Source organism: Herpailurus yagouaroundi, unplaced genomic scaffold (assembly GCF_014898765.1).
Source record: "Herpailurus yagouaroundi ecotype Mexico unplaced genomic scaffold, PumYag 67681, whole genome shotgun sequence".
Taxonomy (NCBI): Eukaryota; Metazoa; Chordata; class Mammalia; order Carnivora; family Felidae; genus Herpailurus; species Herpailurus yagouaroundi.
The window spans coordinates 4,165,307-4,183,367 of record NW_024420481.1 but is presented as its reverse complement, the minus strand read 5'-3'; the positions used below and the strand labels follow the sequence as shown (position 1 = coordinate 4,183,367).

Below are 18,061 nucleotides of genomic sequence, written 5' to 3'. Positions count from 1 at the left end.
TGGGGGAGACAGACATGCCATACCCCCAAATAACCACACTGCAGAGAAGAGTAAGAATCAGTGCTGTGGGAGAGGTAGGAATACAACCTTTGAGGAGAACCAGAGAGGGAAGGGTTAACTGACCAGGGGCTGGGGCTTGGGAGATGACATGATGACATTTAAGCCAGGCTTTGAGGGGTGACACAGAGAGGAGGAGGGGCACAGGAGAGGCCATTGCAGGGTGAGGAAGCAGCAAAGTCCTGAAACTGGATGGTCTGTTCAGGGAAGGGTCAGGAGCTGGGACAGCGAGGCGGCAGGGAAACAGCAGGATGTGGCCAAAGAGGAGACCAGAGGAGGTTTGAGGCCAGGTCTTGGAGGGCCCGGAATGCTGTGCTAAGAAATTTGGGCTTGATTCTGAAGACAGAAAAGCTATTGAAAGCTTTTGAGGAGGGCGGGGGCAACATGATCGAACTGGTGCTTCAGAAGATGAATTGATTGTAGAATCAAGAAATTGGAGGCAAAGGGACCAGTTAAGGGGCTATTGTAATATTCTGGGTGAGAGATGATAGAGGGCCTGCATCAGGGTGGTGGCAAGAGGGGCAGGAGAGGATGGAGATGGCATTATTAAGGCTTGACTCCTGATTGGCTGTGGGCAGCCGGTGGGGGGGGGGGGAGAGGAGTTGAAGACGACACTGCTGAAATTTCCAGGCTGGGGGTTAGTGGTGCCATTAACTGGGCATGGGGGGTGGGGAGTAGGTTTATGGGAACAGATAATGAGTTCGGTTTGAGACACATTGAGTTTGAGGGGCTCGGTGGACATCCAATTAACAGCAAGTTGCTGGCAGCTGGAAATTCTGGTCTGGGTCTAAGGAGAGAGGTCAGGGATAGAGATACAGATTTGGGAGTCTTTGGTGCAGGAAGGGGAGAATTGCAACTGGGGGAGCTCAGGAGCTAGAGAGGAGAAGGAGCAGGGTACACACACACACACAGACACACACACACACACACACACAGGTGGAGTGGGGGAGAACCAAGGAGAGCCAGACTGAGCTAGAGAGACAGAAAGAGACATAAGAGAGATAGAGGGAGACAGATGGGGGGGGGGACTGAAGGCTGAGGTGAGGACAAAGAGTAGAAGGGAGGGGGATGCAGGGGGAGGGAGGAAGGGAAGGAGGAGGAGAGGGAGAAGAGAGGGGATCCCAAGGGAGAAATGAGGATGAGGGGAGCAAGGAGGAAGGTGGAGGAGTGCAGATTGTGCCAAGAGAGATTGGAAAGGGGAAAGAGAAGCAGGGAAGAGGTAAAGAGAGAGACAGATGGGAGAATAACAGGGGGAAGAGGGAGGTGAGGATGAGTAAAGAGGGGAATAGGAAAGAGAAATTGAGAGGGAATGGAGAAGAGAGAGAGAAGGGGGTAGGGAGAGAGAGAGAGGGAAGGAAGGGGAAGAGATGGGGGCTCACAGGGGTGAGGAGAGACCAGGCAAGATGAAGGCTGGGTTTCTGGGGTGGGTAGAGAGAGAGAAGAGCCTGGAGAAGCCATCAGGCACTGGGTCAGGAAAGCCAAGAGTGGGGCAAGTACAAAGAAAGCAAGGGCAGAAGTATCCTGCGCCACAGACATGGGGAGGGTGAGGACCAGGATGAGAATGGGAGGCTGTGGCTCTGCTGTCCTTGTACTGCCTGTCTCCCTTGCTTGGAGACTCTGCTGTACCAGCCACCTGGCCTCCTGGCTCTTTCTTGATCTTATCATGTAGCCTCCTGCCCTAGGACCTTTGCATAGATTGTTCCCTCTGCCTGGAATGCTCTTCCCCCAGATATCCACATGGCTCACCCCTTTGCTTCCTTCAGGATGTTTAAATGTCTCCTCAGCAAGACATATGCTGATTACCCACTTACAGAGTGTAGCCCATTCTGCGCCACCCCCCGCCCCACCTGTGTCACCATGGCCCTTAGCTTGTGTTATATACCACCTTATACTATAACAGTATTTCATGAAGGCAGTGATTTCGGTGTTGTTAGGTAATTGTTGAATTCCCAGTACCGAGGACAGTGCTGGCATACAGTAGGAGCTCAGTAAATATTTGTTGAATGGATAAGTGCTATTGTGTTGAATGTGGACAGTCTCTGAAAATTATATAAAGAATTAATGAAACAAACCCCTGATGTGACTGTATTTTAGTGATTTACTTCTTGGCAAAGTGGAGAACAGAAAATTCTGATCACTGGAGGGTTCTGTTCAGTTGAGCTTTGATGAAGAAGACTTTAGCTAATAAGTTAATTCAAGAGTTTAAGGGTCTTAAGACAAGCTCATTGGGTAAACATAAACCTCTTTTTCTTGATGCCTCATTTTCTCTAGAAGGGTGAATTGGCTGTGCAGTGGTTGTCAACAGCGACAGCTGGACGTTAGTTGCTGAAGGGGTTGGTAGGTCATGGGGATGACAAGACCTATAGAAAGGGACAAGGACAGAAATGTGTGGTTTTTTCACGGACCGTTGTTTTTTGTTTGTTCACTTGTTTGTGGCCAGAGTACAAGGGGTATTGCATCTGATTTTTAGGGAACTTTAAACCAGCCTAGATATACGTGTTATATCTGTATAACTCCCAAGTCGAAATCAGAATAGAGTATTTTTGAAGGGCTTATAAAGAAAGCATGTGCTTCCTCTGGAGAACTTAAATTGGTACATCACTCAAATACTTCAGTACCCGTGGATTTAGAGAGGTTTGAGAAAAAGATCCCCAGTAGTCTTTCAACGCATTGTTCATATATGGGAACAACCCTCTAATTGCAGTTGGTTGGGCTAAATGTGTGTGAAAAAATATACTGTCATCTCGTTTGTCTGGAATAGATTGAATTTCCTTGAACACTCAGGCATATCTGTCTTTAAGATAATTTAAAAATCACTCTAGGTGATTAACAGCATCCTCGTCTCCATCCTGAAACCTATGGACTCCTGGAAAGCTGGTGCACCCTCATCCCCATTTGGACCTTAATTTTCCTTAGCAGGCTGCCTTGTGGGAAAGACTGCTTTAATGTTTTGGTACCATAATTGCCTTTATTTAAATGTTTCCTTGTTAAAGGTGGTTAAAGCAGCTGTCCCTGTTACGAGTTTTGATTTTTCGGAGTTCTTTTTTCCCAGGGGGAGCGGCCACAGCAGGTCCTATCTGGTGGTGAGTGGCTGTCATGATCTCGACAGCACCACTCTACAGCGGCGTGCACAACTGGACCAGTTCTGACCGGATTCGCATGTGTGGCATCAACGAGGAGAGGTGAGGAGGCTGGGAAGGTAGCTGTTGCTGGCTTCCAGTGAGCGGTACCTACTCACCAGAGGGACAGCTACAGCACTCCCTGGGAGGGACCCTGGGGAAGAGGCTTTGGTTGCTAATTTTCCTGAGATGGGATGGGGCTGGGACTGTGTCAGTGGCCTGCCTTGCCATGACGTTCCTGTTCAGATGAAGGTGAGGAGGCCAGCAGATGACCTTTGTCCAACTAACATTTGTCTACTCATTAAGAACTGTCAGATTGTGGAGTGAGGGGAAGCTCAGACGATTGCAATTTTTATTTGCTGCATCCATGTTCGGTGCTCAAGGATACGCATAAGATATTTTTGGTCCTTGATCTAAGCCTGGAAGAAAGACAGTTTTATTATTCAGCTGTATACTGGGAACTGTTAGTGGGTATTCTGGTGATCAGCGCTTTCCTGCCTCATGAGGCTAATGATGATTCGCAGTGAGATCCTTATGAAGTATCTCAGGAAGATCAAATGGCTTAATGTAGTTGTCATACGAAATTGAGAATTGGTTATACGTGTTTGTCTTAAATTTTCTGTTCACCAAAATGTTTGGTTGACCAAACTATGCCCTTTACTGATCACTCTCCATAGGAAGGACACTCCAAATGGCCTTCAGATTTTATATTTGAGTTTCGTGACCCTGGGACAAAGACAGAGATGTGTGATAGTTGCAGTGCCTCTCTCATTTTTAGAAAAGCCAGACTTGCTGGTGTTTAGCTGTTGTTTCAATCCATCAACTGTTTAAATCCAAATACATCAGGGGCTCCTGGGTGGCTCAGTCGGTTAAGCGACTGACTTCGGCTCAGGTCATGATCTCACAATCTGTGAGTTCGAGCCCCACGTCGGGCTCTGTGCTGACAGCTCAGAGCCTGGAGCCTGCTTCAGATTCTGTGTCTCCCTCTCTTTCTGACCCTCCCTCGTTCATGCTCTGTCTCTCTCTGTCTCAAAAATAAATAAACATTAAAAAAATAAATAAATCCAAATACATCAGATCAATCCCCTAGAATAAAGAACAATATGGCTTTTCCTAGGATTCAAATCTGGTGTCTCCTTGGGTAAATCTTGGGAGTGTGTGCAATGGGTGTGTGTGCATGTGGGGGAATGTTGGTAATTTCGAAGGGTAAAGGAATGGACGTCTTTGTGTGTATCTTCTTTTTTCTTCTGCTTTTAACAGAACTATATACTTGTCTTAGGTTCAGGTTAGGAGAATAGACCTTTTTATTTTTTTTTAAAGCCATTAGTGCCTAATAGTTTAATGTTCTCTATGCTGAGGAACAAGTTAGAGATGGACTTAAAAGGAATTTAATTTTAGAATATAAGTCAGGACTAAGGAAAATAAGACAAAATCCCTCTCAGATCTGCATTAGAAAGATATTTTCCTTTGGGTGTGAAGTATGTCCTTAGATACTTACTAAGAGATGAACTGGGGGAAGGAGGGTGGTGGTATCGATTTGTGTAAGCATTCACTGGCAACTCGTTATAAGTAGTTGAGCCTTGGAGGCAGAGATTTGGACTAGAGCCTTTAAAAAAATCAGTGGATAAGTTACCTTGCTTCACTGTCCATGCTAAATCCCTGCTGAGAAAGGAACAGGAAGTGAGTCCCAAACCTGACTTTCCCTCTTTATGGACCTTTCTTGGGATGTTACATTACCAAATATGCCTAGTGGTTAAGATGACCTTTTAAGCATTGTCACTTCTGATCTCATCTACCCTTTACTGTCACCTTCCTCTACAGTCTAGGCCATGCTACAGCTGATTTCCAAAATGGTATCCCACCTTATTTAAAAATCATCTTCCTCAGCCCTTTACAAATGGTAGAACTTAGAAATTTTGGGTGTAAAGCTGCACGTGGGGGCTAACTCTTAAAATTGTTTGAGAAACCTGACCAGCTTCATCAGATGCAGTTGAGGACTGTGAGAATAGGGGCAGGGCCCTTCTGGGAGCCCCAGACAGCTGACTCTAGTCAAACCTCTGGCTGACTCTCTGTTTTCTTGCTCGCTTGCTTTCTGTCTTGTATCCATTCATTCCTTCATTCAACAAACATTTATTAAATCCAGCAAGAGCAAACCAACAGTCATGGGACACTGATGGTGAGTGCTATAGAGAGGCATGTACAGGTCCTGTGGGAGTCTAGATGCAAGAATGGCAGACTTCCTGGGGGAATAAGGGAGGGCTTCCCAGAGGCAGTGACATCTGGGCAGGGGCTTGAGGGTTGAGTAGGAGTTTGAGGTGAGGGTTGATATTTCCCACATGGTGTGTTTCAGGAAGACCCTGGCTGGAATGCAGGTGGTCTTGGGGTGTGCTGGGACTCAGGCAGGGAAAGTCTGCAGGGGATAGAATCTAAGGGGCCTGATGTGTATGGTGTGATCAGGGCCCAGTGGGAACTGAAAAAGATCTGGTTGGACAGTGGTGCTAGCCCTTAATAGTTAGGAAAACAGCCCTGAAAGGTTATGGCCACTTCTGGTTTAAGTTCAACAGAGCCTTAAGCACAATCACCCAGGGACATCTCTGTTGGGAAGAAATGGTGGGATTGATTTTCAGTCCTGATTGAAGCCTGCTTTGACCCCTGCCCCCTCCTCCCTGCTGCCTGTACTCTCCTAACCTTGCCTGGTTGACCCACTTCTCTTTGTGCACCCCTCCCCTGCAAGCTATTCCTGTCCCAGGCTCTTCTCTCCATGGAGCGATTTAATGTTTGCTTAGCTTTGCACACCCCTCTCCTCTGAGGATTTGAAACGTGGCCACACAACATTTTCCCAGAGCCTCAGGGACTGGTACTCAGGCATGGGCATGGCTGGAGTGGCCAGGACTGCTGCTTCCACTGCCGCTGCCACCCCCAGAGTCTCTGGGCTTGCAGGCTGGATCTGCTGGTGTCTGGTGGCTGTCTTTGAGGGCGGGGTTCCTGCATTCAAGGTGATTTTATTCAGGGGTAGGAGTCCAGCAAGGGCAGGGGGTTGATATGCAGCTAGATCCCCTTTGTTTGGTTGGGAGCCCCTGCAGGTGGGGTCCCCAGCCCCTCAGGTGGGGTTCGCAAGGGGGAGGGCAATGCTGCTTGTTTCCCTTTGCCACTGTCCTCCTTCCAAAACCATCACTGGCCAGTCCAGTTGGAATATGCTTCTCCCTGGCCCAAGGCTGGGAGTATAGGCCTTGCTTTTCTGGTCTCCCAGGAGCTGATGTCAAAGTATGTTTTCCCTTTCCCCCAGGGCCCCCTTCCTCCCCTTCCTCGAGACCCCTGACTGCATCTCCAGCCCTTGCCTGTCCTTACACTCATTTCTGTTTGTCACCAGCAGTCATTGCCAGCAGTGGAACCCTCCCACTTCTGCCAGCCTAGTTACGTTTTAATGGGACCAGACAGACATTTCCCCCTGGTTAACCCCTTCTGGAGCCCTGAAACAATGGGAAGAGGACTGTGGTGATCTCCCTTGCCTTTTTAGCTTCTCTTGTCCCAGGTACAATTTTGGAGTCCATCACCAGTGCCCTGTTCCAGTGAGAGGGAGGGAGTTAGCAGGACCCTCCCCATTTTTGTGGGGGTTGGCTACAGGCTCCCTGACTGTCCTAGGTTAGGGTGGCTGGTGAGGCAGATGCTGGCTTCTTCCTAGGCTGTTGGAGAGCTGAGGGCAAAGACGCAAGGTGGCCCACCTCCCCAGAGGCACACAGAGCGTTCCTGTGCTTTTCCCCATTGGAGCTGTGCCATAGCACTTCTGTTGGAGCTTTATTCTTGCACCCAGACCTTCCACTCAGCCACTCACCTGGGCTCTTGCCCCATTAGTGTCTTCCCTAGGGCAGAGAGTGACTCTCCTCAAAAAACTAAATTTCTAGTGGGTATTTGTCCTGTCTTGAACTTCACCTTGTAGTCTTAAGTTTATTTTAAGAGAGAAAGAGAAGCCCAATCAGGCTTCTTGCTGTCAGCTCAGAGCCCACTGTGGGGCTCGATCTTATGAACCATGACATCATGATCTGAGCCGAAACCAAGAGTCAGATGCTTAACTGACTGAGCCACCCACGTGCCCCTATTATCTAAGATTCTTACTCAAAATCTACAGAAGACTTTTTGATTAGATTGGAGTTCAGTTAGGTTTTTCTCCTTTGGGACTGAGCTCTCTGGTGTTCAGCCCTTTCCTTTGCAATATACCAACTTGAATTTGGAGTCTGTGGCCTTGCAGGCCACCCTTTGGGATGAGAGTGGATGAAGGAGGAGTGGGGAGCTGGCAGGCATGGCGTGCAGGCAAGGATAGAAATGTAGGAGGGCAGGTGCTGGCTGGAGTTTGGTGGTGCTTTAGAAAAGGGGAAGAGGTGCCCCAGAGGGAAAGAAGTCATGCCCTTGAAATGCCCCTCAGCACCCAGTGACCTGGTGGCCTCGAATCAGTATCATTACACGCCCTAATAAATGTGTATCTGCTCTAGGCAACCCCATCGGGTGAATAGGTGATGATTCAAATTTAGAACATGACACACAATGGAGGTGGTTATTTGTTTTAGAAAAGGATTACCCTTATGATACCAGCAGACAACTTCCCTTATAGACTTAAAATAAGAGTGTACTTAAGAGAAAACTGGTTTGCATGCCTTTTGAGATCTTCTGTGATTCATCTCTCCCCTTTTGGCAATGCCCAATACGTGCCGGACGATCACCTTGATGGGTAAGCTCTGGGGACAAAGCAAAGGTGCTGGGCTGTCCTCCACACTCCTGGTGAGAGCCCCAGAAAAAAAGGATACATAGCCCAAAGAGGGGAGTCTAGTCAGATTGGGCTCCTTTACAAGAATTTGCAAAGCTGGGCATGCAGGCTCCGGCTTGTGACTTCAACCCCTCCAGTTGCTTGTAATGTCCTCCAAGAGAAGTAGGACAGGAAGGTTTTATGGGAACCCAGGCAGGCAGGAGGTGTTCTGCCGAAGGTGGTGTTGGCCCAAAGGCTAGGCCTCATGGCTCTTCTCTGGTTGTGTCTCCCATGCTAGAAGAGCACCTCTTTCTGATGAGGAGTCCACGACAGGTGACTGCCAGCGGTTTGGATCTCAGGAGTTTTGTGTCAGCAGCAGTTTTTCCAAGGTAAGGGGCCATGTGAAGCCACATGTCGCCCGCCAAAGGGCGGAGCCAAACTGCCCCGGGCAACGTGCCCAGTCTGCCATCCTAAGAAGGGGGGCAGGAAGGAACAGGGTATTTCCCAGGACTTGCCGTATGTGAGACAGAAATTGGCCAGCTGCTCTTTGCCTCTGCCGAGACCCGGTTGGTCGAGTTGCAAAGAGGACCAGCAGTCGCTTCTCCCGGGCCTCGGGACACTTGCGCCATCCGCAGAGAGCTAGCTAAGACGGGCACGCTGCTCTGTCGTTGCAGGTGGAGCTCACAGCAGTTGGAAGTGGCAGCAATGCCCGGGGGGCAGACCCAGATGGCAATGCAGCAGAAAAACTTGGGCACAAGTCAGAAGACAAGCCTGACGACCCCCAGCCAAAAATGGACTATGCTGGGAGCGTGGCGGAGGCTGAGGGCCTATTGGTGCCACTGAGCAGCCCCGGAGACGGGCTCAAGCTTACCACTCCTGACAGTGCCGACGCTGCCAACAGCAGGGCTGACTGCTCCTGGGCTCCCCTCGGCACCCAAATGAGCAAACAAACAGACTGCTCAGCAGCTGGGGTAAAGGCTTTGGACTCTCGGCACGGTGTTGGGGAGAAGAATACTTTCATTCTGGCAACTCTGGGGACTGGAGTCCCTGTGGAGGGAACCCTGCCTCTGGTCCCCACTAACTTTAGTCCGCTGCCAGCCCCCATCTGCCCCCCCGCTCCCAGTTCAGCTTCCGTCCCCCCGTCTGTTCCAGATCCATTCCAGGTTCCCCTCTCCGTCCCCACCCCGGTGCCCCACTCTGGGCTTGTTCCCGTCCAGGTCGCCACCTCAGTTCCAGCCCCGTCCCCTCCCTTAGCACCAGTCCCAGCTCTGGCTCCAGCGCCGCCATCGGTGCCCACACTCATCTCTGATTCGAACCCCCTTTCGGTTTCAGCCTCTGTCTTGGTGCCTGTGCCAGCTTCTGCTCCCCCCTCAGGTCCGGTCCCCCTGTCGGCTCCAGCCCCTACCCCCCTCTCGGTCCCAGTTTCGGCTCCTCCCTTGGCTCTGATCCAGGCCCCTGTGCCCCCATCAGCTCCAACCCTGGTCCTCACGCCTGTCCCCACTCCAGTTCTGGCCCCCATGCCGGCGTCCACACCTCCGGCAGCTCCCGCCCCTCCGTCGGTGCCGATGCCCACCCCAACCCCATCTTCTGGCCCACCCTCCACCCCCACCCTCATTCCTGCCTTTGCTCCCACGCCAGTGCCTGCGCCCACCCCAGCCCCAATATTCACTCCAGCCCCCACACCCATGCCGGCCGCCACACCGGCTGCCATTCCCACCTCTGCACCAATCCCAGCCTCCTTTAGTTTGAGCCGAGTATGTTTTCCTGCAGCTCAGGCACCAGCTATGCAAAAAGTACCCCTGTCCTTTCAGCCAGGGACAGTACTGACCCCGAGCCAGCCGCTGGTATATATCCCACCTCCGAGCTGTGGGCAGCCGCTCAGTATGGCCACGCTGCCAACCACTCTGGGAGTCTCCTCCACTCTCACACTCCCTGTTCTGCCTTCATACCTTCAGGACAGGTGTCTCCCTGGTGTGCTGGCCTCCCCAGAGCTACGGTCTTACCCATATGCATTTTCTGTTGCCCGGCCTCTGACTTCAGATTCCAAGCTGGTCTCTCTGGAGGTGAACAGGCTTCCCTGTGCTTCCCCATCCAGCAGCACCAGCACCCAGTCTGCACCCGATGGGGTCCCCGGGCCTTTGGCAGATACTTCCCTCTCTACTGCTTCTGCCAAGGTGCTTCCAACCCCACAGCCTTTGCTGCCAGCCCCCAGCGTGAGCTCAGCCCCGCCACACCCTGCCAAGATGACAGGTGGTGCCGAGCAGCAAACAGAAGGGACTTCCGTCACCTTCTCTCCCCTCAAGTCACCTCCACAGCTGGAGCGAGAGATGGCATCTCCACCTGAGTGCAGTGAGATGCCCCTCGACCTCTCCTCCAAGTCCAACCGCCAGAAGCTTCCATTGCCCAACCAACGCAAGACACCTCCCATGCCCGTATTGACCCCTGTGCACACCAGCAGCAAGGCACTCCTCTCCACAGTTTTGTCTAGGTCTCAGCGCACAACCCAGGCTGCCGGTAGCAATGTCACCTCCTGCCTGGGCTCTACTTCCTCGCCCTTTGTCATCTTTCCCGACATTGTGAGGAACGGGGACCCAAGCACCTGGGTGAAGAACTCGACTGCGCTGATCAGCACCATTCCTGGCACCTATGTGGGAGTGGCCAACCCAGTGCCTGCATCCCTGCTGCTGAACAAAGACCCTAACTTGGGCCTCAACCGAGACCCCCGCCATCTCCCCAAGCAGGAGCCCATCTCCATCATTGATCAAGGAGAACCCAAGAGCACTGGTGCCCCCTGTGGCAAGAAGGGCAGCCAGGCTGGGACTGAGGGACAGTCAAGCACAGTCAAACGTTACACGCCAGCCCGCATTGCCCCCGGGCTGCCGGGGTGCCAAACCAAGGAGCTCTCTCTGTGGAAGCCCACGGGGCCAGCAAATATTTACCCACGGTGTTCAGTTAATGGGAAACCCACCAGCACCCAGGTCCTGCCTGTTGGCTGGTCACCATACCACCAAACGTCTCTGCTTTCCATTGGCATTTCCAGTGCTGGGCAGCTGACGCCCAGTCAGGGGGTGCCCATCAGGCCCACCAGCGTTGTTTCTGAGTTTTCTGGTGTGTCACCTCTCAGCCCCAGTGAAGCTGTGCATGGACTTCCAGAGGGGCAGCCACGGCCTGGAGGCCCCTTTGCTCCAGAGCAGGACACTGGCACAAAGAACAAAACTTGCCGGATTGCTGCCAAGCCTTACGAAGAACAAGTCAACCCTGTCCTCCTGACTCTCAGCCCTCAGACAGGGACCTTGGCACTGTCTGTCCAGCCTAGCAGTGGGGACATAAAAGTGAATCAGGGGCCTGAGGAATCCGAGAGCCACCTCTGTCCTGACAGTACTCCTAAGATGGAAGGTCCCCAGGGGGCTTGTGGTCTGAAGCTGGCAGGAGATACGAAGCCTAAAAACCAAGTGCTGGCCACCTACATGTCCCACGAGCTGGTCCTGGCCACCCCCCAGAACCTGCACAAGATGCCCGAGCTGCCTTTGCTACCTCATGACAGCCGCCCCAAGGAGCTCATCATGGATGTGGTCCCTAGCAGCAAGAGGGGCTCCGGCACAGAGCTTTCACAGCTTGGAAGTCAGGTGGACCTGGGGCGGGTGAAAATGGAGAAGGTGGATGGTGACGTCGTCTTTAATTTAGCCACCTGCTTCCGCACCGATGGCCTCCCAGCAGCTCCCCAGAGGGGCCAAGCTGAAGTTCGGAATAAGGCTGGGCAGGCTCGAGTGAAACAGGAAAGTGTGGGTGTCTTTGCCTGCAAGAACAAGTGGCAGCCAGACTCAGTGGTGACCGATGGGGTGACCGAATCTCTGCCGCCCAAGAAGATGAAGTTTGGCAAAGAGAAGGATGCTGAGGAGCAGCAGCCACAAACCAAGGTCATAGTCCGGAGTTCCCATGGACCCAAGGTGAGTTCTGGGCTGAGGTTGAGGGCAGGGCCGGGACACCAGAGGTCTGCTTTGTCCTGCAGATGTCAGCCTCCCATGGCAGTGTTCTTGAGAAGCTCTGTGAACTGAAGGCTTGTGTAAAGGCTTGGAAGGCTTGTGTAAAGTGAATAATGACCTGCTGTCCCCTTTCTAAGTCACACTTTCCATATATGGTGTTTTAGTGTCAGGAGGGGCTGTCTTGTATTTTGTAGGATGTGGGAAATGATTTGGTCCCCGAGGCCAGGGAAGCCATTGTCCCACATGAGGTTGGAGAGCAGGAGAAGGGATTGATGAGGGAAATCAATTGATAACAGGCTCTTCCACACATAACCATTCTTCCTTTTCCTTTTCTGAGATGACTGCTGGCCTTGAGAACTAGAGATTCTCAAGGGGAGGGAAGGGGCCTTGGACAGAGTTGTTCTCTGCACCGCTGGGGGTGCCTGCTTAGGATTAGGCTGGGAGTTTTGTGGCGCCGGAGCCAATTCCAATTCAGCTTCTGGGCTCATCTGCCAGTTTCCTACCTGCCCAGTGCTTGGTGGGAGGGGCAGCTTCAGGTTTCAACCCATCGGGAATGTGGTTTGCAAGGCAGGTGGGTGTCTGCTTCTGGGTTCTTCATGGTGGCAGGGTTCTAGGCAAAAAGATGGGTCAAGACGATTCCATTTCAATCCAGTGGTACTCCAGAGGGGATCCAAAGGCTGCTGGTGATCCAGGGAAATTCTTGAAGCACTTGAAGATAAGGCTTCTCAAAAATATGGAGCAATTTAAGGGTGCCTGGCTGGCTCAGTCAGAAGACCATGTGACTCTCGATTTCAGGATCAGGAGTTTGAGCTCCACGTTGGATGTACAGATTATTTAAATAAATAAATAAACTTTTAAAAAAATATGGAGTGATTTCAAGTTATGTTAAGAAGCCTTCAAACTGAATGTTGATACACACTGATGAACAGATTTCTAGCCAGAGTGCCATTAATTTGGGTTTGTGGCAGAAGCTCTTAGTCTTTTTTGGACCATAAAGCATTTTGAGAAGCTGCTAAGACCCTGTTCACAGAAAATGACCTCGGAATTTTGCCAGTAATTTCAAGTTCTTGGACCCATCCCCTCCACAAAGCCAGCCCATGGGCTCTAAATTAAGAACCCCAGGGATAGAGCTTAGGTGGGTTTTCTCAGTGTCTTCACAACCACTTCTGTGTGGCAAACATGCCAAGTAGGAGCACAGGTCATGACATAGTAGAGCATATGTATAGCATTTACTCAGGTAGCTGTGATTTGCCCTTGGTAGTAATAAGAAGAAGAATTTAGGGACACCTGGGTAGCTTAGTCGGTTAAGTGTCCAACTCTTGATTTTGGCTCAGGTCATGATCTCACAGTTGGTGAGATCGAGACCTATGTCAGACTCCACACTGAGAGCGCAGATCCCGCTTGGGATTCTTCCTCTCCCTTTCTCTGTGCCCCTCCCCTGCTCATGTGTGTGTGCTCGCTCGCTCTCTTTCTTTCTTTCTCTCTCTCTCTCTCTCTCAAAGTAAATAAATAAAAGTTTAAAAAAGAACATTAGGGGTACCTGGGTGGCTTAGTTGGTTAAATGTCTGGACTTCAGCTCAGGTCATGATCTCACAGCTTGTGAGTTCCAGCCCCACGTCTGGCTCTGTGCTGACAGCTCAAGAACCTGGAGTCTGCTTCAGGTTCTGTGTCTCTCTTTCTCTCTCTGCCCCTTTCTCTCTCTCTCTCTCTCTCTCTCTCTCTCTCTCTCTCTCAAAAATAAATAAACATTAAAATATTTTAAAATGTTATTAAAAAAAGAACAGTAATTCTTGTCATTATATGTACTATACATAACATACCAAATGCTTTCTACAGATGTCATCTAACTTAGTCCTTACAATAACCCTATGAGGTGATAGCTATACCCAATTTACAGATAGGAACATGAAGGAAACAGACTGAGTGGGTAAGTTACCCAAAGTGACACAGCTACTAATTGGTAGAGCTAGAACTCAAACTCCAGTCATTGGCTCCAAAGTTCATGTTCATCTTCAGCTCTGCCACACTATCTTCTCTCCTTATGTGTAACTGTTTCACTAACCATTGGCAAGTGTTTGTTGAGCGATTGCTACATGCCAGTCCCTCCCAGGCACTGAGCTACATCTTCAGGAGGGTGGTGCAGCCTTTTGGTGAGGAGTATCGTTTCTGGAACCAGGCACAGTGCCCGAGTTTAAGTCTTGGTCCTACTTTTCCCTAACTATGTGGTTTCAGTCAAATGACTTAATTTCTCTGGCCCTCAGTTTCTTCATCTGTACAATGAGACAATAATAGTATGTCCTCATAGGGCTGTGTAAAGATTAAATGAGGTGATGTTCTGAAATATCCAGAATAGGCAAATTTATAGGGACAGAAAGTAGAATAGTGGTTGTCTAAGATTGGAGGATATGGGGAAATGGGTATGGGGTTTCCATTTGGGGTAATGAAAAAGTTCTGGAACTAGGTGATGGTTACATGACTCTGTGACTACTAAAAACCATTGAATTGTAAACTTAATCAAATGAATTGTATGATATATCTGAATAAATTACCTGTCAATAATGTTGTTGTTAAAAAAAAAAAAAGAGTAAATGAGGTGACATATTTGAATGCTTAGAACAGTGCCTAGCACATAGTAAGTAAGTGTTCGGTAAGTGTTTGTGGATGCTATTGTTATTGTTAGTGTTACCAACAAAATAGATACAGCTCCTGCTCTCATGGAGCTTATGTCTTGCAAGAGACCTGATGACAGGCTGGCACTGCCCCTGACTATATTAGATGAATAGTTCATTGGGCCCACTGAGAGATACCCAGGACAGAGAATAAAGTTACAAGATCCGGGGCCTTGTAGCAGCCCTTAGCAGCTTCCTATAATGATTTAGGAAACTTCCACTTTGAGGGGAGAGTAAATAACTCAGATCTTTATTTTCTTGTCTTCCATTTTCCTGAAAAAGAAACTGTTGATAAGCAAAGTAAGATCAGGGCTTATTTCAAAACAGCCCCTGTCAGGGTATGGCTGAGAATTAGAATAGTGTCCTGTCTTCTATACCACCTGCCCTAGGGCCTCATGGAATTCTGAAGGGCTGGCTGAATCATCAGCAAAGGAAGAGTTCTGCTTCATCTGGTGCTGGGTGTATTTTATTGTTTTCTCATCCTTTGGAAAATTCTTTGGAAAACCTTTCAAAACTCTGTTAACCAGAACATTCATCTTACACGGTCTTCCCATCCACCCAATTTTTTGCCTAAGTTGGAGCATGCAGTGTGTTTTTACTCTCAGTGCTGCCCTTGCAGAACTTACAGACAGAAATCCTTTCTAGATGTTCTGTTTTACTTGTTTTTGTCTGTCTTAGGAAATAAAAGTTAATGGTCTGCACTTGAAATAGCCAGCTAAAAATGATATTCAGAAATAAATAGGACGTGTTCAGATTTATGTGCATTTAACTTTATTCCCCCTGACTTAAAGTGATCTTTCTCTGGCCATTCCTAAAGGTGAGATTTTAAGCCAACAGTTCCCCATCTTTCTCTTTCCTCCCCAGTTCTTTTTTTGTCCTAGCACATTGGTTTGTAGGAACTAGCAGCAAGCAAAAGGGGGAAACTGAGACTTGACTTTTTAGCTCAGCCCTCTGCTGAGTAAGAAGCAGGAGTAGTTCGCTGGGTAGTAGGAGTCCCTGGAATTTGATGGGGAATGGTGACTCCCTGATGCTGGAGAATTGAGACACCCCCCAACACCGCAGAAAATGTTCTATTGATAAGACATCTGCCATCCCCGTAGCTGGAGCTATACAGTAATAACCTTCTAGAAGGTGGCATGTGAGTCGGCTTGGGGGAAAACAACCCTTCCTTTCTTCCTAGGGCCTGCTTTCGTTGTTAAAATGTTTTGCTTATTCCGCACTCCCTGGATGCTAGAATACTGGAAATCCCTACCTTGCCCTATTTCTTGTTTGGTGGCATGGAGAGACCTCAAAGCTTATGAGGATATGTGGCTCTGTTAGGCTGAGAGAGTCCTTGCGCTGTGTAAGCACGGCCATTGTGCCTATCGGAGAGAGCGGGCTGAGCAGAAAGAGTGGAGGACATGAGCAGGGAGGGAGAAGAGCAAGAGCTGCTGTGGAGAGGCCCAGGTGGGAGCCAAGAGCCCTAGGCCCCAGTCCCAGTTCCACCACTTTCTCACTGCAGGCACAAATGAGCTAATTTGTAGATTTGCCTGCTAAGTGGCAGTCACACCTGGGTCTGTGTGTTGCCCTGGACAAACTCGTGTAACGTCTGGTCTTGGAGCCTCAGTTTCCTTGTCTGTTCAATGGGGATGATATTAGCTTCTCAGTTTGGGGTTGTCAGGAAAATCAGATCAAATAACAGAGAAGAGAACATTTTGAGATTTTGAAAGTGCTGCAGAGTGTAAAGTGGCATTATTAATACTGCCTCGGCCTTTTCATTGTCTTCCATAAGTATGGGGAGGTTTGAATTGCTCCTGTGTCATGCCTTTCTTCTTGTCTTCATTGAGTCTATTTTCTGGTATTAATTTACACATGGAAATAGACCATTTTTCTTGAGTCGGCCTGGGCTAAGAAATTGTTTTCAGTTGTTGGTAATAGTACCATTCGCATTGAAGTTATTTGACCAATGTAGTCAGTCACCCATCTTGCCGAAGAGGCATTTTTGTTTTCTGCCCGTCTCTATTGCGGTTTGGATGGACCTCACTTTTTTGCACCTTTCAAACTGACTTCAGGTGTTAATCCTGCTTATGAATGCAGACTCTGTAGACCTGTAAATACGATGGGGTGTGGATATCTATGGGGATTAGCTAGGGCACTGGATTCAGTCCAGAAAAGCCTCTGTAGCCCACTGTGGAAGGCAGCAGGCGGCCCCTTCCCCTGGCCCCCACCTGGGCAGCTCATGTCCATGTGTCCAAACGGGGCACAGGACTTCCCATTGGGAAAGCTTTCTTAAGAAGTGAAACTGACCTCAGACCTGACTCTCTCTGCCTTTCCACAGTGCCGGAAGCCACCTAGTGACCCCCAGGAACCCACCAAGAAGAGCCCCAGGGGGGCTTCAGATTCAGGAAAAGAGCACAATAGAGTCAGGGTAAAGCACAAGCACCGGAAGCCAACAAAGCCGGATTCCCAGTCTCCAGGAAAACGAGCCGATGGCCATGAGGAAGGTAGGCTCCACAGGTCCTGGCCCCCTGGGCTGAGCTGCAGAGGGCTCCCTGGGGCAAGTCGGTGGGGGGGGGGGGGTGGCGGATGGCTCTGGACTGCCCGGGAAAGTCCAGGGAAAGACTTCCTTGCTGTGGAAGGGTGATGTAATTTACGCCTCTGAAATCAGAGGCAAGGGCGAAGGGAAAAGGGGCTTATTCTATTCCCCCTGGTGACTAGAATAAGGTACACTCTGAGGACCAAAGAAGTTGGTTTTCAGACAGACAAAAGTCAGTCATACAATAGAGTAGCCAACCCATTACTCTGCAACAGGTCTAGGCTTAGAGAAGAAATGGGGTTCATGAAGATTGAGACCGAAACAGCTGGAGGGAGGTTCATTACACCTTTTTCTCTACCTTTGGCATATTTGAAAACTCCCATTATACAAATTTTAAAATTAATACCTAGCTAGCTAGCCAGAAGGGTTTATAGAAATCCTAAACCCTTTACTTAGGGACACACAGGATGTTTGGAGTATGGAAGCAGGTACTTGACTTGTACGCTCTGCCACTTCTAGTTTCTTGGTGCCCTCATGAGAGAGAGCTGCCCAAGTAGTGCCATGGGCAGTAGCATGTTTCCATGGCCTTGCCTGTCTGACATGACTGCCTCTTCCTAGTCTGTTCTTCTATAGGAGTGTTCCTTTGTCCACTGTTCCCTGCTCCCATCTTCCTGCCTCGCTCAGTCCTCTAAGATCCATTGAGGTTGCCCTTCTCTGGCACCTGCTCCAGCTCACTATAACTTCGTGGAGGTATAGCAGCCCCGTAGTCATGCAGGCAGGCAGACCTTCAACTTTCTGGCATGCTGGAAAATCGATTCTGTACACAGCCTTTTTTGGTGTCAGCAAAAATGACCCAACTCCCAGTTTTCAGACACCACTGGGAAGTGCTCCTTCTCTAAGAGATGTACATAGGTGATAGCATAAGGGGAGCTAACAAATGTGACCAGGAAAAACACACGACCCCCCCACCTTGATTTTTC

At 49.7% G+C, this 18,061-nt stretch overlaps 1 protein-coding gene across 8 annotated transcripts in view; it reads left to right on the top strand.

Annotated features, from left to right (window-relative positions):
• The window catches only part of BCORL1 (BCL6 corepressor like 1), a 63,842-nt gene that overhangs the window by 15,813 nt on the left and 29,968 nt on the right, over nt 1-18,061 (top strand). For all 8 annotated transcript variants that reach the window (XM_040468119.1, XM_040468121.1, XM_040468117.1 and 5 more), the window contains 4 exons: nt 3,110-3,239; nt 8,213-8,303; nt 8,589-11,861; nt 16,884-17,049. In XM_040468119.1, the coding sequence (XP_040324053.1) occupies nt 3,154-3,239; nt 8,213-8,303; nt 8,589-11,861; nt 16,884-17,049 (3,616 nt within the window). In that variant the 5' untranslated portion in view covers nt 3,110-3,153. The remainder of the gene's footprint in view (nt 1-3,109; nt 3,240-8,212; nt 8,304-8,588; nt 11,862-16,883; nt 17,050-18,061) is intronic.